This window comes from Parus major, chromosome 13 (assembly GCF_001522545.3).
Source record: "Parus major isolate Abel chromosome 13, Parus_major1.1, whole genome shotgun sequence".
In the NCBI taxonomy this organism is placed as follows: domain Eukaryota; kingdom Metazoa; phylum Chordata; class Aves; order Passeriformes; family Paridae; genus Parus; species Parus major.
The window spans coordinates 5578999-5602981 of NC_031782.1; the positions used below are offsets into that span (position 1 = coordinate 5578999).

At 45.8% G+C, this 23983-nt stretch overlaps 1 protein-coding gene across 3 annotated transcripts in view; it reads right to left on the reverse strand.

The window, feature by feature from the left end:
* The window catches only part of GRIA1 (glutamate ionotropic receptor AMPA type subunit 1), a 118640-nt gene that overhangs the window by 64073 nt on the left and 30584 nt on the right, over nucleotides 1-23983 (reverse strand). For all 3 annotated transcript variants that reach the window (XM_015641984.1, XM_015641985.1, XM_015641986.2), the window contains exon 3: nucleotides 358-597. In XM_015641984.1, coding sequence (XP_015497470.1) covers nucleotides 358-597 — 240 coding nt within the window. The remainder of the gene's footprint in view (nucleotides 1-357; nucleotides 598-23983) is intronic.

The window sequence follows — 23983 nt, forward strand, 5'->3', positions numbered from 1 at the left end:
TCAATATGGCACCTATTGGATAGAAACTATTTCCCCATTTCAAATTCCAAACCATTTGCACATCAAATATTTCCCTCATGTTGATGGGGCTCGGATCTGACCACATGAACACACACACACAAACACACACACACACACACACACACACACAAACACACACACACACACACACCGGGGTCAGGCTGATGCTTCATGTACATCAATGCCCACCTTCAGCAGAAAGGGACATTTAGAGGAGAAACAGAGAACAGGGAAGGCATAGGTTGACTCAGGACCCACAGCTTTTGGAGGCAAAGACTCCTTCTAGACCACTGCCTTTAACTGCCTGGTAGCCCTTCCCACACAGCTGCGACTTACCGCGGTCAGCATCGTAAATGTACACAAACTTCTGCCAGCTGTAGTGCTCGATGACGCTGATGAGGGCATCCTGGAGCTCGGGCCGCAGCTGCAGGACGAACTGGTTGGAGGTTTCGACGGGGAAGCTCGGCGTGATGAAGCAGACGTGGAGGGCCCCGCAGAAAGACGTGAGCATGTTGACGGTCCTCCTCTCATAAAACCCGAAGATGGCGTAGACGCCCTTGGAGAACTGTGAGCAGACTGCAGGGGCAGAGGGAAAGCTCATGAGGGCAGAAGATCAAGGAGGTTTCTCAGCAATGACACCAAAGTAAACCTTTTCCCTGAGATAAGCAGCAGGGGCTCTCTGGACTAGATAATTTTCCCCCAGGTGGATGGGTTGGTGAAGGCAACTTGTGAAGAACAGGGTTTGTGGCCATGGAGTGCCCTGCCCTTGGCCCCCACAGATCTGCTTTACTTTTGATAGGAAGAAATTACTCAAAAGAATGAAATCAATGTCCCCAGGGCTCTGCTGAAGATTTTGCTGCTTCTGGGGTAAAATGAGTTATTTGAACAATGGGAACCCCTCGGCAGAAAGCGACTACTGCAGCCCTGGAAGCATTCATGGAGCAGAAGGAAAACCTTTGCACAGCAGCACAGCCCTTTGTGGCCAACAACTCCAGAGGGAAACCATGGGTTTGACCTCAGGAGCTGAGGAAACCGCTCTGAGAGGGCATCTCAGCAAAGGTTCACCAGGGTTCAACGCAGCCACAGCACAGCTCCAGGGGGATCTGTCCTGGGCCATGAGCTGCTGGCACTGAGTCAGAGCCTGTGACACCGGGTGGGTGTTGGGAACACAACTTCAGCAATTTCTGGTTTCCTCTCAAAACCATGGAGACAGGGCTGTGAGCCCAGTGAGGTATCAGCAGTGTCCTGGAGGTCTCTGCCAGGAGAGGTTGCTGGGTTCCCTCCAGGTGTCTGTCTGTCTGTCTGTCCTCAGCCCCTGGTGCTGTGCTGTGCAGGGAGGGCTCCCTGGGTTGGAGCCCTTCTCTGGAGAGCACTTAATGAGATCGTGGGAACTGCTGGGAAAATGCCTCAGGATCTCAGCGAGACAGGGAGTTCACACTTTGGGTTGTAAAACTTAGCCCCTGAGACAGTCAGACTCATTTAATATCACAACTGTTTATGGCACATCCCAAGTTACCATCAATAAATCTCCAAGCCGGAGGTGGTGGCAGTGACAGCACTTTTCCTGTGTCAGAACTCTTGGCACTAGTGTCTCCTCCTCTTGTCACTCTGACTCTGAAGACCTTTGGCTGTGACATTTACACTGCCTAGACACTTCACACATCACTCTCCCGCTCTCCCAACACGAGTGCAGGCTGAGGAGCTGGATGTGACATTCTGGGGTCCCTCTGTGCTGCTCGGGAATCCCTGACCTGATTCTGCTGCTAACTGCCAGCACCAAACCTTCTGCTTGTGTGGCTGGAGAAAGGCTCCTAAACATGAGCTTCTTGCATCCTTAGCTGGGCTCCACGTGAGCTCTGTCCCTCCAGCAGGGACCCAAAGTCAGTTCTGGCTGGCTTACAGCCATCCTGGAAAAGACTGTTCCTCACTTCGCTACTGCCAGCACCAAACATTCAGAGGGAAGAATAAGAAATGCTGCTTCCCGCTGTGCAAAGCAAGTCCCTGCTCCCATCTCACCAAGCAGCCAGGCTTCATGGTGGTGCTGAGAGCTGAGAATGCAATCTCATAAGACTGAAGAAATTTTTTCCTTTGTCTTGGAGCTGAGCCCAGTTTTTGGGCATCCCAGTCCCGCAGTTTGTTCGCAGGGTCACTCATCCTCTTTTCACTGATTAGCACCTGTGATCTCAGCACTTTCCTCCCACAAGGGAATTTGCTGTTCTGCAGGGCAGGGACAGCTCAGAAAGCCTGAACCGAGACGGAAATAACCCCCTCTTCTCTTTATTTTCACAGCAGTGCCTCTCTTTGCAATCAGCAATTGTGTCTGTATCAGCTGGAGTCACTGCCCTCATCATGAGACTGACACATTCGGGAAGAAAAGTAGCAGATACAGATGGAAATAGTCTGAGCATCGTTTCCATGTGACTGGAGCAGTGGGTCTAATGAACGGTGCAAGATTCCATATGTGAGAGATCAGAACGTGATCTCTGGAGACCCAGGCTTCAGCCTCACTGAATGATTAAAGAGACGTTTTCGGGACAGCTGAACAATCCAGTACAATTAATAATCCAGACAATAAACTTAGCTGGGCTTGGTTTGTTTTGTTTTAGGCATGGCTTCCTTGGATTTTCTTTTCTATTTGAAAGGAATCTATCATTTTTCATATTTTATTTTTTTTTTAACTTTGTGGCTCAGTCACGCTCAGGCATCCCTCCTACACTGTTCTGAGACATCATCAGTGCCAGCATTCGAAACAGATTGTACCGAAGGCAACTGGGAGAGTGAACACTCTTTATCATTAGTAAGTTTGGAAAGAACCCTCACTTGCTTTGTACTTGAAGAATAAGAGGAGCTATGGACAAAGCAGATAATTTGGGAAAATAAAAAAAAAAAAAAAAAGGCTTGCCAAGAGTTATCTCCCAAAGAAAAACAAAGAAACTCTTATGTCAGTTAATCTGGAAAAACGAAGAGTGAGAGCTGTAGCCACCTTTCTGGGACTGAACTAGGCTGCAAAATTATGTAAATCTCAGGGCTATTTTAAATTACAGATGCTCCAAATGAATTTACACAGCAAAACTAAAAATAAATTACTTGCTTGTAATTTAATACACTAAAAGATTGCTGAAACTTCTTTACATTTCCTTTAATTGTTTTATGAAGCAAATTTGTTAATTACTCTGTTCTCATTTGATTGCTCTGCAACTTCCTAATAATCTACTACTAATAATTGTAAACCTTAAGTAGAGGAAGCAAATATTTTAAGCTCTCTTTGTTTTTGTAGTGATGAGCAGTCACTAGACTCTGCCTGATGGATTTCTAAAAAGGTTAAGAAACATAAAAGGGATGAAGATTGAGCTGGAATGGAAGGTCCAAGAAGCTGAGCTCTTCTGGTCAATTGGCTGCTGACAGCATCACCGTTTCCAAGCCTTGTGCTGGCTGTCTGTGAGCAGCTGGCTGTCCCCAGCCCAGCTTTTCCTGCAGAGGAGAGCTGCAGTCAGCCTGGAGACCAGCTCCAGCAGCTGAATTTGGACAGTTCCACCTCAAGCTCATTCCTACAGGCAGGAATCTGGGTGAAATCCAACAGCATAAATATTTGCCTGTCCCAGGATGTGAGCACCAGTGAGGAGGGTTTGCTTGGATGCAAATGCAGACGTCTGTGGCTGATTGCACGTGCTGTTTGTGGCCTCTGGGCTGCAGGGTGGGGAAGGACAGAGTGGCAGTTCTGGGCTGTACCTGTACTCCTATCTTACATTGAATTTGTCATTTATTACAGAAGAGTTTCCCTCTAAAGTAGCCCTTGGAAAATATAATCCACAATGATTGATAACTGTGGCAGCTACTACTGTGCTCTCCCTGATCATTCTTGTTTAATTGATCAGTTTGGGGTTTGTGGCTGAGGCATTCCCAGTGTGTGCTGCAGCAGGACCATGGACACCCCATACCCCTGCTTCTCCAGGCACAGGATTTCTCCCTGACATCTCTAGTGCTGTTCAACAAGGAAAATTAGGTAAAAGCAGAGGCATTAACAAGATTGTCCCCTGGTTATGCTGAAGAGACAATCTTGTGACAACCACTCCTGGACACATCTCTGCGGTGTCTGATGCAGCCAGGTGAGGTGAGAGCTCATCTGACTGCTCCAAAAACTTTTCTAACTTGCAGCAAAAGTCAAAATAGTTTGTAAGTTAGCTGAAAAGTGACTGATGTGGTAGGACAAGCAGGGGAGGCTGCCCTTCCCCTGTGGAATGGTAGCCATCAGGGAGCTGATGTGCCCTTGAATTGAGATAAGGAAAAAGAGCATCTGTGATCCACGGATTCTTGGAATCCACAGACTCTAGGAGTTCTTGTCCTGCAGTGTTTCTCAAAAGTTCTCCTTTCATATGGAAATACTCAAGGTAAAGGGTGTACATCAGAGAGGAACACTGATTTTGCTGAAAGCACACACAGGAGAGGACACCTCTTTGGGAGCTGAGGAGAGGCAGCTCTGGCCACCTTTGCAGACGCTTCCAAGAAAAAGAAAAATACATCAGTAAATACATCAACACTCACAACTTTAAATTGAACATTTTCTCTGTGGAAGAGGAAAGCAAAAGAGGTGTTTTGAGTCTCCAAAAATTCATAGTAGAATTTTTTTATTTTTTTTTTTTTGTCTGCAGAGAGAGTAGATGAACAAGATTGATTTCTGTATAAAAAGAGTCAGAGGTATTTTGCAAGCGGTTGTTTGACCTGATCCATGTTGTTGTGGGTGAAAGGCAGGTGTCAGATAAAACAGATATCTCTTTTAGGTTTTGGTTAAAGAGGATAACCCAAAAAGTTTCTCTCAGAAAGCATCACCACAAAGAGGGGCTGGAATAGTCTGAGGATTTGAGGCAGGAGGAAGGGCAAATGGGCTGCACAGAAGGATGGAAATGAGGATTTGGTCTCCAGCAGTGAAAACTGTGCATTCTGCTGAGAATCTGCAAACAAGACTGCAAAAAGGGAACTGCTCTCCAGGGACACAGCTGGGGAGGAAGCCTGGTAGGAGATCCTGGCAACTGCTCATCTGCCATCTCCTTTAGATGCAGAATTTTCACCATTTCACTGAGTTTAAGACTAGAAAGGGACATTAGATCATTTCTACTGACTTGTTGTATCTCATGGACTATTAAGTTTCACCCAGCTACCCCTGGAGGGAGCCAATAATATGGCTTAGTTGACTCTTAGGAGATTCAGCTGCTGCATGTGCCTCTGTCAGAGAACAGAAGTAGCAGAGACAGTGCTAATACCCAAAGCCACAAGAGCTGTAAAAAACCCTATTAAACAAAATACCCCCAGATGTTCCTCACAAATGACTCATGTTCTCACTTGCAAGAGGGCACAGACACCCCAGATGGTCCCTGCCACATCTCAGAGGCCTTCCTGACCCTGGAGAATGTCGTGGCATCTAGAGGGAAGACACTGCATCTTCTCCAGGAGAGCTGTTCCTATGATGCTGAGCTGCACATGTGACCAAATTATTGCCCATAGCCCAAACAAAAAAAATAGAGAAAATATGGATCTCAAAATAAGAAGAAATCTTTGAAACCATTCAACCCAGAACACACCAAAATGAAAAAGTGCTTTTTAAAAATTGCAGGGTAAGTGTGGCCAGACTTTGAGGGTAATAAAGCAGAGATCTCAGTGATGTCAGTTACCCTCTGCAAGCTGTTAAAGATGAGCCCTGCAATGCTTGCAGCCCCAATATCATCCTCATGTGCCCAAACCTCCAGGGACACAGAACCAGCACCCTCACTCGCAGCAGAACGTCCTCACTGACAGCAGTTGTGTCAAGAAGCAGCTCCCACACGCTTCCCTTTGCTCACTTGGAGTGTGTTTGTGCACATGTGGGAAAGAGGAGGGAGGATCTGCATGCATAATTAATTCTCAGCATGCCCTGCCTGGAGGCGACCCTCACACACGATGGAGACCCTCACACACGATGGAGAACCTGACATCAGGTTGGCAAAGCTGGTGGAGTTCCAAGGAAGGAGAGCTGGTGTCTGCTGCAATTAGGATCAGCTCAGCTTTCCTCCCGAATGTTTGTCCTCACAGCTCTCCACTGTGGCGTAGGTGCCAGAGCGCGTCTCTTCAGCACATCCCAATGACAGCATGTTCCCACAGATTTCTGGAGCAGGGGAAAGCCAAACAGCCTCTACACTCCCCCATTGTTCCACTCATCTATTTAGCTGACAGCAGATATGTCCCACATATTTGATCAACTGCAAATCAGGCTGATGTGCTAGCACAAGAAATCCATGTTTTTCTTTCAAATATATAAAAGGCACAGCAGTTCTCCCTTCCATCATTCCCTGCACTGCTGCTCTAATGGTACTGGAAGCTGGAAAGTTAATGTTGATTTTTACATAAAGATCTGCTTTCCTTCCCTCATATTTAAACAATAATCTGTGACTGAAAAGCTGCTCATAAATGCACATGCTGATAGCTTCAATTTTTTTCAGTTAAGTTTGCCTGCCTAACAAATAAGTCCTAGTTTGCCTGGCTAACAAAGAATAAGTTTCTTTTGAGATCAAACTGAATTTGGGGTACTTCTTTCTCACACACCACTGAGTTTTAGGAAACAGAAGGAGCATGGTGGTGTGGTCACCAAAAATTAACAACATGGACTCTCAGTCATTTAAGTGAACTTTTGAATTCAAATCATGGTGGTGGAAGATACAGTCGTGGGGAGTTGACTTTAATCTCTCTAAGGGATCAATTGAAGGTCCTTGCTCTTCCACTTGTGTACTTCACATCATGAAACCTCTTTTTATTTTTCTGCTGGAGCCTTCTAATGCAGTTTTTATCCAGTGTGAGTACAAAACAGAAGAAAAAAATCAAAGTATCAAAGGTCTTAATAAGGTCACTGAACTTGTTGAAATAAGGAAAGAAGGAAATTGATGATGTTTGTCAAGATTCTACTTGCTTGCTTTATTTGTTTTTAAAAGTACATTCGCTTTGGGATTGCTAATACTTTGTTGAGTCATATAGTACCAAAATTTAAATACATTGAAGGGTTTACAGTCAACACAAACTATTTCTGAGCACTTTTAATAGGAATTAGATGCAAATCCCCTGTGCAGAAGACACTGAGATCAGAAACATCTTTAGGAGTCTCATTTCTTCTGTGAGTAGAATTAGATTATTATTATAATAGGGTCAGTTTGGTTAATGAGGGTCCTGTGGTTAACAGATCAGATTATGTGTAAGGAGAAACGGGTCCATTGCCATCTCTGTGTCAGGTTTGTTATTTAATCATTATTTGGATCTTTGATTGTGAGACAACTGCTTTTCTCTGAGCCCATCTGTTCAGTCCCTTCAGTCAGAGGCTGACTTTGCACCGTGCTCATACAGACCCAAAATAAGACCCATTTCTGAGCTGGAAGCACTGATGCCATGCTCTCAAGCTGTGTAAGGCTCTTGTTATCTACTGCCTTCATCTCTTCAGTGTCCCATACAGGAACCACAGCTTTCCCACAGCACTCCCTGCTTTCATAATTTAAAACAAGAAAAATGTGCAGAAGGGCTCTGGTGCCTGGAAAAAAACTGCATTTTTGAGCTCTAATGAAAGATTTGACCTTTCCACCTTGGGAGTGTTTTCCTCCATGCCAGTCTGGCTCATTTCTGGGGGACATCTAGCAAATCCATAGAGTCTTCTGAGATCCTTTTGTGGCACATTTTGTCTTTGAAAATCTTAGAATCATAGAATGGTTTGGCTTGGAAGGGACCTTAAAGATGTGCCAGAACTATTATCAGGTGTGCTGGGCAGTCTGGCTTTTTGCTGTGCCCAGGAAGAAACCAGCAGTGCTGGGTTCCCTTGGAGCAGCAGGAACTCTGTAAAACCAGCTGAACTCTCCTAAGCCACAAGCATCACCTCAAGCTCCCCTGCAGCTACTCTAGAGGGAAGGACTGAGCCCTCATAGGACCCCCAGCTGCAGATGGATGTTCCTATGGGACCCACAGACCCAGGAAAACCAGAGATCCCTGCTCTCATCTAACCTTCCACAATGAAATTGAGAGCTCATAATTTGTCCTCATTGAACTCTCTGTGTCTGAAGCAGAGGCATAAATATTAAAGCAAGATTACTACAAATGAAAAAGCGACAGTGACATTGTAAAAGGAGATGAGGAATGAGGGTTGAACCAATTTTCCTTCTGCTTTTTTATTAGATGGCCTTTTGTATTATATTGGTCCTTCTGAAGACAGTGCTGTGCAAGGAAAACTAAGTACAAGATCATGGTGTAGATTCTGCTGGGAATCATGAAGAACAGGAGAGGGAAAGAACAGAGCACCAAATACAGTGCACAGCACACCTCTCAGTTCACCATGGCATTTAATTCTGGGCTGGAAGTGCTGAATTATTAAAACAGTAAAAAAACAGTAAAAGTGTGAGGAGTGGGAGAAAGCAACTGTGTCACATAGAGAAGATCTTGCTGCAGATGAAATAGATTTTGTCTTCAGTAGCTTCTTTTCTTTCCCTAATACATTATATTGCTTCACAGACATTAAAGCCTCAGACTGTCTTCAGTGCAAGCCTCAGGTTCTGGTGAAGATTTTGTAAGGGCCTGTCTTGGAACTGTGTGCAGAACTTTATTCTTACCAAGGGCAAAGATCCTTCAAACAGAACCTCTCACACAGGACAGAGCATCATGTCTTTGGAGCCTTGAAGTGGCAAGCGGTACCTAACCCCACCAGCTGACATGTTATTTATAAATATTCACATTTTCTATCCATTTTCAGGGCTACATTACAGGTATCTGCTGAGTTAGCAAAGCAGATGCTCCAAAAGCTGCATGTGCTATTGCTGCCCCAAAAGTGCCACCTCTCCTGCAGTCACTGGAGCCATTGGTTCTCTGGGAAGAGGAGAAAAAGGCACAAACCCAGCAAACCAGCAATTGAGCAACCTCAACCCCACAAGGATTGAGCTCTAGAGCTTTTGTGCTACCTGCTTGCTCATTGTATTCACCTGAGGTCTGTGAAAGCACCAATGGTTTTGAAACATCTTTAACATCTCAGCAAGGGCTGAGTTTGGTGCAGAATGACAAGATCCTTTGACATCTGAGAGTGCTGTTTTTTTATGGGCTTAAGTGCCTCCCTTGGTGGCTCTTTGCTATAGTCACGTCTTGTGGGGCTTTTATTTTCCCTTTTCACATTAATGTTCCGTTCCATTGTGCTCATAGCTTTGCTCAGGGCTACTTAATGTCAGGGGGAATATTACCATTTCTTCCCTGTCATTAGAACAGCTTTAATCCTGTTGGCATTGCTAGGGCAATAAATGATAAGAGTTACAACATTTTGATTTCCGCAGTGCCTCGGAGCACCGGGTTTTGCGGAAAATCCCAAACAAACAAGTTTAAGCTTGAGCTCTTTTAAACCCAGTGGGAGACTGTGTTGTCTGGGGAGCAGGGAGGCAGAAGTGTGACAGATGGTGAGATCTGGACCTATGGTTTGCAATTTTATGGTCTCTGGTGAAACTTCTGTGCGAGTTGCTCGCCGTGGGTGGTGGAACAAACAGTTTACATGAAGTGCATCCAGTCAGGGTGCCCAGATGGAGCTTCTGCAAAGGGGAGATACTTAAACCAGGGCTGCAAGCAGCTCTAGAGGCTGGTTCCCTCTCGTGGGAGGTGAAGACATCCATCCCTCTGAGTGATGTGAGTGGTGGGGATGCAGGACGTGGGAGAACACTTCTCTGCCCCACTGCTCCCACAAAGCTGTGGGTAGACCTGGAGCTCCTTGAGAATATGACCCAAAATACCAAATATGAGCCTGGCTACTCAGCAAGACCTTCAGCACAAACAAAGTGGAATTGGAGATTTTTTCTAAAAAATCTTAGGTGAAATTTGTGTCATTTTACCAGCATGACAGAGGGGACTTTTACAGCTACAAGCTTCTCCTGAATCTGCACTTGGACCCACAAAAATCATCGCCCATAGCAAATTCACAGGACTCAGGAAAGGACCAGGATGTGGGAGAAGGTACAAAGCACATCACAGTTGTATAAAAAGACCTTAGATACACATCTTTTGCCTAAAAGACCTTTGGGCAACCAAATCCCTTTAATATTAGTGACAGGGGGTATCAAATACAAAGCAAAATGTCAGGAAATGCTTTTCAACTGGATGTTTTACTTGATATGTCAGAGTAAAGATTTATGCTAATGAAAGATAAAAAATCATCAGCTCTAAACAGAGGCCAGTGAAGGCACCAGGAGTCTCTCATTTATCCTGCTGTGGGACTTAGAAAATAACCTGGAAAATGGGATGTGTGGCTCAGGGAGAAGAATGTTAGAGCATCCTTAACGTTAGGAAAGCACTGAGATCCCTTCCTGACGTGCCTACTTACAAGCAAACACCTTCCCTACTGATTTCTATTCTGAGAGAATTTTTAAGCTGCAAGGGAAAGAGACTCTAGTGAGCTGCAGAGAGCAAGAGAGATCATGTAAAACACTCTGCATAAATGCAAATTGCAGGGAGGCCAACCAGAGCACAGGGAGGGGAGTTGCTGCAAACCTGGAGGTTGTTCATCATTCCAGAGCAGTGACACTGCACACACAGAGGCAGGTTCTGCCTCAAGCAGTCACTCACTGTAAACCAAAGCCAGTGACATGATTTAAGCAGCTAGTGAGAAAACCCCACTGCTTCTCAGCAGAAACTTTACCTGTAAGATATTATTTAGACAAAAAAAAGCAGCAGCAGACTGGGGGATGCTAATTTGTACCACTTCTCACCAGCATCAGAGACTCTTTCACTATTCACCTGGTGCTGCTCAGCACTTCTGTTGACATTCCAGAGAAATGCCTCTAATGAAATCCATTTGTTCATGAAACCAGGGTCATTTGCCAGCCAGGGGCAGGCAGGTCTTGCATAGGGAGGCACCAGGAGCATCAGCTTTTTGAGGAGTGGAAACATTCCTTGGATTTAACAAATGTGCAAGACAGCTGAGCCATGGAAAGCTTCACACTTCAGGTGTTGGACTTGCTTCCCCCAGGGAAAAACAGGGAAACAACACCATATACTGGACTGTAACTGCACAGCTAAAGTGAGCACATGGATGGCTAGAGGAATAATTAACCTAATTAAGGCACCATTTATTCCAGAAGCCTCTGGAGGAAAGGCAGGTGGAACTTCCAGCTTCAGGAGAAGGTTGGCAGGGCAGAGGCTGCTGCCAGTGGTGGGAGGAACCCAAATAAAAACTTTGTGTGGAAGAACAGGCAAAAAGAAACATCCCAGGGACAGTTTTTTTTCTCTTGGTGTTGGCAGGAAGCCCGAGGTGCGATATAAAACCTGTGATTTTACACCTCTGGGACTGTCCTACCTAACCTGTGAGGGCTGTGATTTTCTTCTCTCTGTATTGCAACCCACTTTCAGTGCTGAATGTGGCAGAGAGGAGTGTGCAGTGTAGCCTTCACTTCGAGCTCCTGACCCTCCTGCTGGAGTAAAGATTCATTTCCCTGTGAGAGAAATTCTTTCTGGCTGCCTGTATTTAACATGGCAGTGAACATCTGCAGTCATATTTCCAAAGAATCTGTTGTGATCATTCCTCTGCACTGCTAGTCCTGACAGTAGAGCAATGTCAGCTGAGAGCCTTGCTGGCATTTCCAAAACATGCTTAAATTACTGAGTTGGCTGCCATGTCTCTTTAAAGAAGAGCTGTTGGGATGATCTCAGGTGATTGGGGTGTGTAAAGAAGCCATATGGTGCACGCAACCTCTGAAAATCAGGCTTTGGCTAATGTATACTGAAAGCTTTTCTCCTGGGGCAACTTTTATCAGTGCACTGATCCTGAGGAAAGCTGCTTTTCTGGCATTGTCTGAGGAGCAATGGAAGAACTGGGGTGTCATGTGCAGGTTTGGTTGACAGAGGGCCGTCTGTCCATGTGCACCTTGCACCACCCTGCTGGTGCAGCTGTAAATCCATGGCTCAAATCCACTTGCATCCTCCTGCAAACTGCTTTCTTGAACCTCTGATGTAATGAGAGCTGAGAAAATCATCAGATTTCTGCCTGGTTGGAAATATTTGTGCAATATAAGTAAGGCAGCTAAGACAACCTTTATTTCAGTGTAGAAAAGTTGTCTACATGATAGTTTCCCTGGTAACTACATTGAGGCCAACAGAATTACACTGGGTCTGACTGTGCTCTCGTTTCTCAGTTGGGAAACACATCATGTTTCCTGCAGGAGGCTGCAGGGATACAGGGCCTGGTTTGTGGGTGCACTCAGCTGTGACTCACTTGTGAAGTGTGCACAGGTCACCAGGTACTCCTCAGAAGCACCCTCAGGCATGAAACCAAAAGGAATTTGTGATAAAAGACCACTGAGAAACTTTTCTTGACATCCTTATTGGAAAAATCCTTCAAAGCAAATGGATGGGAAATAACAGAAACCTGAAGAGTTGTGAAAGCTGGATGGGAGAGCAACAGGGGAAAGGAGATGCAAGCTTGAGGTTCAGTGATGGGAGAACAGCCATTTTAATTTCAAAATCAATTGGAGCTTTGGAAAAGAAAAACAAGGATGAAAGACAGTGTGAAGGGGGGCTGAGTGTGGGTGCATTCAGAGATCCAAGGGTCAGGTGCCTTCTTCTGGCAGGTGGGGGAGGAAAATGGGAATCAACCTCTGGGTCACTGTTTTTCTTCTAATGCAAAAAGTAACATTTTTTCCCTCTTTAATGCTGACAAGTTTTAGCTAAGGTAGTTTTTTCCAAACCTCACTGCCTGAAGCCTGGCAGTCTGTCCTCCACTAAGGTTTTTAACCTCATTTCACAGCTGGACAGACTGAGGCAGCCACCCATGCAAAGACACACAACCATTTTGGGGTGGGACCCCCACACAGACACCTCTTTGTCAGACAATGAGGAACAGGCCCATTGCAGCCTTTTCCAGTAGGATGCTCACATTTCACCAGTGAAAAGCACTTTCCCAGTGGATGGTGCCTGCTCCACAGGGCACTCCCTGCCCCTGTTCTCTCCTCTCGCCTGTCCTTTCGGAGGAGGGAAGGTGCTGACAGCAGAACAAGGCAGCTCTGCGATGCTGTGATGCTCCTCTCCGAGCACACACAGACTTGGCATCTCACCCCAGGCTCGGGGATTTTGTGGCCAGCTGTTGAGTGGGCACTTTGCAGCAGAACTCATGTACTGGCTTTAGCACTAAACCCGTTGCAATTCCTCTCACAGCTCAAGCTCGGCCCCCGCTGATTCACGCTGGGCTGAAGGGAAGAAGGACAACATGACCTCTGGCCTGAAAGACTGGAGACCTTCCCAGAACAAAGCCATGCCCCCTCCAATGCCTTTTGCTTGGCTTTCTCTGTGTGATTTCATGGTTTATTAGCTTTTAAAAAGCACAAGGGCTGCCTAATGGCTTGACTTGCAGCACGGCACTGGGTGCCCAGCTGGTGGCTTTTGAGAAGAGTTACTGCCAGGCATTGGTTTCTGGGCCAAGAAAATCTCTCCCTGTGGGGCAAGGATGGTCTGGACCAGCAGCTCTGTGGACCTCTATTCCAATTTATCCCATCTCCAGTCCTCAGTGGAGCAAAGGGGAGTTATTATTCCTGTTGGCTCTGCCAGGTGGGCGCAACATGGGCTGTGGGTCTCAGTTAAATGAAAATGTAGGAAAAGTTGGCCACCTTTGCCACAAAGCTTGTCCTATTCCTTCATCACACCGAAATACCTTTTGTTGCAAAACAGAGCATCTTTGAAAAAGATATAAGGACCCAATTTTATGGACAATCTATATTTTAGGATCATGCTTCTAAATGAGATTTTCTTCAGTGCTTATACAGACTCTTCATTTCGGGTTGGAAGCCTCCTACTTTATTTTCAAGGCGTGAGATCTTATATTTGTTCAGCACCTAACACCTAGGGGAATCTCAAATTGTAGCTACTCAGTTTTTAGCCTTCTCCCTTAAAAAAAGAAATACATTCTTGAAAGCTACAAAGCAACTGGCCAGGCTTTTGATGATCTTTCATTAAACAGAAAGCAAACATTCAAATGGTCCATTGGACAAGCAAAAAATCAATTTATTTGAAGAAAAGTTACCCTAGACACCCCAGTTATTTGAGTTCATTTTACCATGAAAGCTTTGGGAGGCTTTACTTTTAGCATCTCTGAGACAAAACTAATGCCAATGGAACAGATCCAATAAAGACAGGCAACAAAGCTAGCTGAAATTTCTCATCACCTTCTTTTCCCCTTCAAATGAAAACTGAGGCTTCATCAAAAACAGGAAGTTACTGATTTTGACAAAACAGCCTGATTTTCCCAGGGAAAAAAAAAAAAATAAAGGAGAAAAAGTTTTACTGTTAAATCAGAACATTAAAAGATAAATTCTGGGAAGCAATTAACCCTCCTCCCCTGCTCTGGATCGTAAATCACCCTACAAGAGCTGGCAGTGTTCTTCCCCCCTCTAAGAGATGCTGCAAGGGCAGTCAGCTGGAGCAGCAGGGATAAATCTGGGGTGAGAGGTGGAGAACGTGGGGTCAGTGGAAATTTTGCCAGCATTCACACTCTGCTGCAGGTGGGATTCTTAGCCACTCCCAGAGCTCCATCTCCTGAGAAACTCACACTTATTTCTGTGTGTATTTGCACTTGCTCTGCACCCAGACAAACTCTGCTCAGCACAGCACGTGGCCTGTCCTGTCCTGCTCACAGGGGGATGTTTCCCTCTGAGCCACAGTGTGTCTGAGCCATCAGCTCTCCACTTCCCACTGCCCCGAGTGCTCCTTTCCCTGCTCCAACAGGTACAGCCACATCTCTCCCTGCTTCATCTCGTCCCTGCTTTGTCACTTGCCCTGGAGCACCTCCTTACCAGGCTCAGCAGTGCCCCACAATCCTTCCCACCCACGGGGCATGGCTGGTTTTTCCACAACCCTGTCCCTGTGGTGCAAGAACCCTCCACATGTCCCAACACTGTTGCAATAGTGAACGACAAAGGGACCCCAGGCAGGTGCAAAGGACAAAATCTTTCTTGCCAAAATCACTGCCTTTTTTAAGCAGCTAGCCAGTTATCAGTTTACATAGTTTTAGGGTACAGCAAGCCCAAGTCAAGCAACCGCCATACCCCAGGATGTGGACATGTGGCAGCCACACAGCACATCTCTCACGTCTCTCACATCTCCCAGTTCTCTCTACCCCTACTCCAGCTGAGTCACTCTCCCTCAGTTCCCTTCTCCTTAGCCTAAGAACTGGCTGGGGCCAGGTTACAAGGCCTTCCCTTTAAAAAGCCTTCCCTTTGGGTAACACAACGCTGCATCCCACAAGTGCATGGCCGTGAGCAGCCCTGCGGTGCTGCAGCTGCAGGAACACAGCCCTGCATGGAGCCCCTCCAGCACTGCCAAACCCCTTCTGCCACACACTTCCCAAATCCTCCTTCCCACGTCCCACCCGTGCACACACACACAAACACACACACAAATCCTTCCATTAGCTAAATCCCAGGTTTTTACAGCTCCTTGCTCACACGGAGCCCTTCCTTATCACCCTGCTCACAGACGCCCGGGCTAATCTCTCTCCCCGTGCCACGCCCGGCCACCCGCTTATCTTCCCTCTCTTCTACACACACACACACTTTTTTACACAGAGACTAATCCTTCTCAGTGTCACACACCTCAAAATCCTCCTTATGACGCCCCCTCCACACTGAGTAATCCCTTTTGGAGGCTCGCACACACGATGCCGCTGACAGCATCCCTCCACATGCATCCACGGCACGCCTCACACACACAGCAACTCCTTTGTGTCACACACACCACCATCCCCCCGGCCTGAAGCACGTATTTTTTCATTTAATATTTAAAGTCTGACACGTACATGTGAACCTGCCCTCAGTGCAGTAAAACCAGCTTATTTTTAAAGTGAGACAAACTGACATAAATGGGATATTTGGGGATGAAACCTTGAATATTTGGGTAACTGTCCTGAAAACTGGAGATGTTGTCACATGAGAGATTGTAAAGGATCTGGCATGTTTCAGTGCAGGGAAGCAAAGGCTGAGAGGGGATGTGTTGCTGCTTACAAAAACGTCAGAGGGGTAAACACTAGAGAAGAGCTATTGATGCTAAAGGACAACATTGGCATGAGAACAAGTGAGAATAAACTAGTCATGAATAAATGCAGGCTGTGAACCACAGAGAGATTTGTAACCATGGGAGGAGAGCAGCTTGGGTTTTGCTTTCCAAAGGGAGCACTGGAGCAAAAAGCAGAGCTGGTTTTGTCTGCAGCATCATTTTTGTCTGAGCGCACAACCCCGAGGTCCCTTCCCGTGCTGGAATCACACCCCACTGCACCTGCACGCTCTCTATCAGCAGAGCTTAACAGTGCCAAAGCACTTTGTTTCTTGCCTTTTTCTCCTCATCTGCAGCAGTGGGGTGGGGAAACGGAGCAGAGAGCCGGGAAGGGCAGGCACAGAGCCCGGGGATCTGCTGAGGTTGCTGTGGCAGGCACAAACCACGCTCACGTTCCCTCACCTACATTTGGAGCTAGGGAATTCCAGGAGCACCCTGCCTGTCTCCAGAGACATGGAGGCACCTGACATGCCTGCTAGGAATCACATAATGCACATAATACAATAAACCACAGGGAAGTGAGTATTTAGTGGACTGCAAACACTCCTCCATGAGCCATTATCCTCCCAGGAGCAAGCGTGCCGGATGTTTTCCTTCCCTACTCTTGGTACAGCAGATGAAGGAGATGTTGGCTGAGCACTGTGGGAGAAGCAGCAGATATAGAGGTCCCCACCATCTATATAAAGATGAAAAAAATCTCTTTGGAAAGGGGCAGAGGAAGCCAAGACATTTGAAAGTTTCTGTGTGTCTCACATTATCAAACACGGAGCTCTGGCCCGTGGGACTGAGCAAACTCTGCTTACACTGAAGTCAATGACTTAAAAAAAATATCTTGAGGTCGTGGTAAACCGAGAATTTTTGAAAGTATGGCATTTATCAAAGTGTGGGTGCCTTTTATTACAGTGTAGTGTGAGGGCAAGCAAGTGCCCCCCAGGCAGAGAGGGCTGCAGGGGCAGGAGGAGACTGGAGATGCACAAAGCTCCTGGCACAGCTTCAAGGAGCAGCTTCAGTGATTCTCCCAGAAACCAAGGGAGCAAGGGGGAAAGGAGGGGTCAAGGTGGGAAGAGTTCACCTATACATCTGAATTGGTTTCTTTTTGTAGCTATAAAACTAAGCAGAGAACTAAAAGGGAAATCTGGCAAATAGAGCTACCAACGTCTCTTCTTAAGAAGTCGCGCCCTCCCCCCAAAACAAGCAGCAATTGTTTTTTGTTTTTTCGCTCCTGGAAATATCAAAATGGAACAATACTTGTTTTTGTGCTGTTTGAATTAGCCTTAAGTTTTCTTTTGGTCAGAGGAAGTGATAAAAATAGTTTTATTTCTTTACTACTTTTCTCTCTGCAGAGAGATGGTGGGAAAACAGAAAAATATGAAAATAGGTAGAGATTGGCATCACATGCTGGGGGTTTTTTTCTGTTTTCCAACTGGTAGGTGGGAGGTAAGTGGCAAACTGGCAAAAAAAGTGTGAGCATACATAGAAAATCTCCACGTTTACCTTTTATTTCAGATTTGCAATGGCAAAAAGATAGTAAACATCCATTGAAACCACCATTTCCTTAAAGGGAGAAAAAGCCTTTTATGGCAAAGACCTGTGTTGAACAGAAAAATTTTCTACAAGTTTTCAACCACCACTAGGCAGAAACCTGTGATTATCTGCAATGGTCTGGGATGCAGCAATAAGGAAAAAAAAATCAATGTTGAGGGAAAAGTGGTGCACTGGCATTGGCCAAAATGCAGTGTGGTGAGCACAAAACCCCAGGACAAAGAGTAAAGAGCCAGTCCAAATTAAAGGATGGAGGAAAACTGAGGCAAGCCCTGAGTACCTTGAAACTAGAGGTAAAAACTGTCTCATTTCCTAGCACACAAGGAGCACAATGAACCAGTCTCCTGCCACAGTGATTACAGGCCTCACATGTATGAGAAGAACAAATTTTCAAGCTCCTGGGACAGGGATTAAAGCACTTGAGAAGCTGCCAGATCCTGTAAAATAATTTGGAGATGCCACAAATTGCATGGGAATAGATCCTCCCTTGTTCCATAATGGCTTTGGACTCAGCCCAAGTTGGTGGTTTCTCTGTTTGTGCCCTTATTAGAAGATGAATTGATGTGCAGGGTGCCTCATTTTCCTGTTTACAAAATCTGTACCTGGTGTGAAAGAGGGGAAATCAGTGACTGGGTCAGCAAGGAAGGTGCAAGTGAGAGGAGGGATGAGATCTGAAGACAGCTCTGCAGTCACTAAGGGCTGGTCACTGTTTCTTTCCTTTGAAATGTCCTCTCTTTTCTACTTTTCTTTGCCCCATTCATTAACTCTGTTTTTTTCACAGCCCTATTTTCCATTATTTATTCTCTCCTTTCCCCCCCAGGATTTTGGTCTCCCTGCTCCAGTGCTCTCTTCCTCAACATCAACATTATTGTTTGAAAACAATAATGTTCAACCAAGAGGTTGCTTCACTGATGGTGGCATTGAAGTGTTCTTGAGAGAAATTGTTCTACTCCAGGAAAAATCCAGAAACTGCAAAGAGGACTGAAAAATATCAATTAAAATCAAATTGTGAAAAGAAGAAAAGTAATTTTAAAAACACCAAACCAAAATCAAACCAAATCAACCAAAAAACCAAAACAAAAAACCAAAACAACAACAAAACAAAAAAGAGAAGCAAAATATGGTGTGTAAAAGAAACCAACTCATGGTATCTGAAGGTAGAAACTAAGTGAGCTAAGAAGGTTTGATACAAGGGATGAAGGTCATTTTAAAATCAGCATCACTGGGGCTGGTGCTGAAAATGCCAAGGAACAAACTCAAGCAAGACCTGCAAAAAGCTGTGAACCACAAGCACTGCAGGACGAGCTGTTTACAGAAACACAGAATTGTTTAGGTTGGAAAAGAGCTTTAAGATCATTGAGTCCAACCCATTAACACTGCCAAGTCCACCACTAAATCATATCCCTACGTGCCACATCTTCTAAATACCTCCAGGGATGGTGACTCAGCCACTCCCCTGGACAGCCTGTGCCAGTGCTTGACAATCCCTTCAGTGACAAAAATTTTCCTAATGTCCAATTTAAATTTAGTTTAATCCAGAAAAAAATTGCCAGTAATGGGTGGAGCTCTTTTGGAATTGAAATTGTATTTCATTGCTTCCCTTTATGGAATTTATATAATTTATCTCAGTAAATAGAATTAGAGAGATTTTGTCTTTTAATTTTCAAAAATTCCCTGGATGGCAGCTTTGAGTAACTGGGGTTCTGATTTCAGCTTGGGCCATTGCTGCTAGAGGAGGTGAAATCTTGACTGCAAGACTGAGAAGAACAGAGGTATGGTGGAAATCTAAATATTTTGTGATAAATATTGAATACTTTGTTCTGAACCATCCTGTCCCAAAACATGACATTGCTTCTTTATGGAATGGCTGGAAACATAAACAACCTTCATAATCCTGTGGTCTCTTTAAAAAAAAAAAAAAAAAAAAAGGTGGCATTTGCTAACGAGGCCATAAATATTGATGTCTTTCTGAGGTCCCCCAGAGCCCTATCATTTCTGCAACTGACTGATTAATAATAGATTAAACACTTTAGTTTTGCTTACTCTGGGCTTCGTAACTTTGAGTGCATCTGCTGTGTTGGTAACAGAAGGGTCTGGAACGGATGGATCTGGCAGATATTGAGTAGAAGAATATGGCAGGAGTCTACAAATACCTTCAAGGGCCAAAACTCAACCAAAATCTATGCAGGGACATCAGAGGCTTGGAGTAATTCAGTGAGGAGCTTCAGAATGTGTTTACTACAGATAAGATATTGTGCCTTTGGAATATCTGCAGTGTTTACTACATTATGAGTGCACATGACATTACACGGTGGATGTAGAATAAACTTTGCATTCATAGCGTGCCTTTCATTCCAGGAGCTCTAAGGAGCTTTAGGCTGTGTTTTACGCAGGGCCAGGCTGGGCTGGTTTCAGATGTGCTGAGCAGCATTAATCACTCAGTACCTCCCAAAAACAAACTTCAAGGGACTTTTTGGATGTCACACAATGAGTCTGTATCAAAGCTGATGAAAGAACCAGGTGTTCCTGGCTTCTCAGCTCATATTCAAATTCACCGGAGGCTGCTGGCATGGAGGATTTGTTCTAGCTCAGCAAGCTGTGAAACACCAGGGAAAATACCTGGTGTTACTCTCCTTGTTGTTATAATTAATAGCCTCGTTTATAGTGCTCTATGAAAAAGATCCAGAAGGCTGTACAAGAAATCACATCTGCTTTCCTCAGCTATGAGTTCAGTGTGAGTTTTGCTGCTCAGGAGTACTTTTCACCCCAGCAGATCACACAGGACTGTGTTTAATAACCTTGAGTTTGCATGGGCAGCAGGGGCTGACGCACTGAGCCACGTCTTGCGGCCATGCTCAACCTCTGTGGTTTCAATGGCAAAATTAATTCCCAAACCTCAGCTAAGTCCTCTACTCCTGTGCAAAGGGCAGAGACACCTTTCAGTGCTCCAAAGACTGCCTGCTCATTTTTGGTGTGAAACTGGAGCTCAGTGAGTTGAAGACACCCCTGGCAGCAGTGCAGGCTTTGCTCCTGTGTGGCTGCTGGACTGTTGTGCTGGGACGGGACCCACAGAAAATCTGTGCACCCACACTCACATCTCTGACTTGAAAGTCTCTCCTGAGCAACTGCCTCTGTCTGGAATTTCTTTTCTTCTTTTTAAATTTTTGCAAATAATTCTAAAATAAAGCCAAAACCAAAAACCCAAATGAAGGCGGGGCAGTTATCCACAGGAAATCACTGCCATTCAGCCCTCTGCCCACACACACATACAGACACAATATAACTCTGAACAGCAGCAAGGCAGAAAAATATGTGCTTAATGTGAAACATGGGTGAGGACTGAGAGGTCACTACCTGGGTATGCAGCACCTTTGTCTGCAGCAGCTGTGGGAGGACAGCACAGCCAGGTGTGTGGGGCAGCACAGGCACCCCAGGACATCACATTTGGGGCTGAGAGGAAGGATGGATTTGGCTTTACAAACAAGCTGGTAGATAAAACTAGTACTGAGAGATAAAAGAAACAATGGGAAGGGTTCCACTGATTAATGAATGGAAAAAAAGATATTTGCCTTTACAAACTAACTGTGTGTTTGCTGAAAAATGAAATTGGATATTGAAAGATGAAAGAGACAATGGGGAAACACCATAAATTCCATAAGCATTAAAAATTAAGAGGGAAAGTTATACATTAGAGGGGAATCTTAGGTATCAGGCACTCTGGGAAGTCTGTACTTCTCAAGTAACTCAGCCAATAGAGAAAGAGAGCAGCTGGGAAATTAGGATAAAAAAGAGGCTGCGTCCTCCAAAAATTTGAGACACCTCAGGGGAATGCTCCATTGCCTCTCCCTTTATTCAAATAAAGTAAAAGGACTTCTCTGTGTCCCTTTTGGGCATAAATCTCTGGTGTTTGTGGATAATTTTTCCTGGCAGGGGCACTCAGAGTTTCCCCTCTGCCCATTGTCTTGCTCCCAGTGTGTCCCTGTGCTCCCTTGGAGAGGGCTGGAGCCAGCAGCGACACTGTTCTCTCTGAGCTAAGTAAAAGTTGAATAGAAGATCAGGTGTTCTGTTGATCAAACTGAACAAATTGGGAACAGGCACTTGGGATCAGTGGGTGACACATTCAAAGGCGTGATCTTCGCTGTGTGATGCCTTTTCTGTGTGCACAGCCCCTCTGTCCCCAGCACCGCAGCCTTAGAGCCGCACAAGCCCTCCCTGAAACGTGTAAATAGCTTCTGCAGCTTTCCCTTTTGGAAATCAAGGATTGCTTCACATTTCTTTTCTTCCTGGCAAGAGGGGTTTCTGTGCCACCACACTGATTGGAAACAAAGCCTTGCTGGATGTCAGCTGCTCGGTGCCCCGATGACATCTCCAATTGAGCAGGGGCAGGCAGGATTCCCGGGACTCCTGGGCAGTGCCAGGGGAGGAGGAGGGCAGAGCAGAGCTGGAGCTGGCTGTGCCATGGAGTACAGAAGTGATTCCCTGCCTGCTTCCCAAGCAGAGGCACTGCTGCTGAGGTGGGACAGGCTGCACCGCAGCGAAGCGCTGGAAATCAAAATCTCTTGGTTTGTGTGTGATCGGGGAGCCGGGATGGGCACTGCAGGACTGCTGGGAGCAGGAGTCCTGGGAGCAGGATTCCCTACAGAAATCCACACAGGGAGGGGATGGCCTTTTCTAGAGACCTAGAAACACACCTCGGTACTGCCCTTGCCCACCAGCGAGCCCGACTAGCAGGAAAGCCCATCTGCACTCCTATCGACACCACGCAGATTGCAGCAATGCTCTGGAGGGAAGGGCTACCGAGCACAGAGGAACACTTTTCGTGAAGAAACACGATGTAACAAGATCTCCCTTTGATCCTTTTCCCATGCAGTTAATTCCAGCTCCCTGCTGGTGAGCGCTGCTCAGCACACACACACAGACACCTGCAGAGGGACACATCCACTCTGCTCCCAAAGTGTGACAAGACACACCGGGACATCAGCAAAGAATCACATCACTGCTTTCCTTCTTAGAGATCCTCTCCCTGCAAAACAGCTTTTGCACCCTGCTCTCCTCCCTGGGTAGGTGTAATCCATTCCAAAGCGCAGTGATTGTTGTAGCCGGTGTTGCTGGGCTGTCCTGCTGGGTGCTGGGAAGAAATCAGGCTCAGGCTGCTGAAAATCCTCTGCCCACTAATGATGGAGCTCGCTACAGTTTGCAGCACAAAGTTTCAAAGCCGGCTCTGCCCAGGTGTGGGTAAAAAGCTGCCTTCAAATGTGAGGTGGGAGGAGGGTTTTGTAGGCAGCGTGCAGCACTCTCTGGGTTTGTTTACTCATTAGTCTGCACACTGTGGCTTCCCTACAGCAGCTCCCAGCTTTCCTGCGTGCTGAACTGGTCGGATTTCTTTTTATAACATTCCTCGTCTAGCTGGGGTTTTTTTTGTTTGTTTGTTTGGTTTGGTTTTAGTTTTTTGTTGGTTTTGTTTTTGTTGGTTTTTTTCTTTTCAGAAATTCAGCCAAAAAAACCATGATGTTGGATTTTTAGTCCTTTACCCTTGGGCCTCATTATGTGTGTCTCCAACCCTATTTATTTACATTTCAAGGGAGAGGCTGGCAGAGAAGCGAAAACATGAGGGCTTCCCTACTAAATGTGATCAGCCACAATTTTGTGTACAAAATCCTGCATCTCATGCTGCAAAGTCCAAAGCTGTGATACAGAGAGAAAATTCAGGGACACCAGACAGCATTTCCTTTGCACCTTCTCTGGACATGGTCTGCCCTGTATGACTTCTCCTCAAAAACAAATCCATCAGGAAAGGACCTTCTGATCAATGTGCTGCCTCAACCCCTCTATCCTGAATTTCCATCTCATCATTTTTCTTCCCATTTCTCATACCTTATTTTCTCTGATCTTTAGCAGGGAGAACATGAGGAGGAGTGGGGTTCATGCTGTGCCCCTCTCCCACTTAGAACGTATTTACATTCAAACTCATGAACTTTTCTCCTACAACACATCCTCCTAAAAATAGTCAAAATATCAACCCTGCTTCCACGCAGCCAGTGGCAGAAGGGCTTCTCTCTTTATCTCCATTACCTCATTTTCCAGCTTCCCAGCAAAACAAAAGTAAACATTAGAGAATATTCTATCTGGGAAGCCCCTTGCTCTGCCCAGGAGGATTTCTTGCCCCTGAGCCAGGCCCACCATGGAGTACCTAGAGCAGGATGGCACCTCCACACTGTGGCTGAGTGCCACACCATGGTGCTCTGATGTCCCTGGGCACAGCTGCTGTCACATCTGGAGCCACTCGGTCATAGAGTGCTTCCCACATCTGTCTTCCCTGCCAGTTAACAGTACCACACTTTCCCCAGGACTTTTTTCC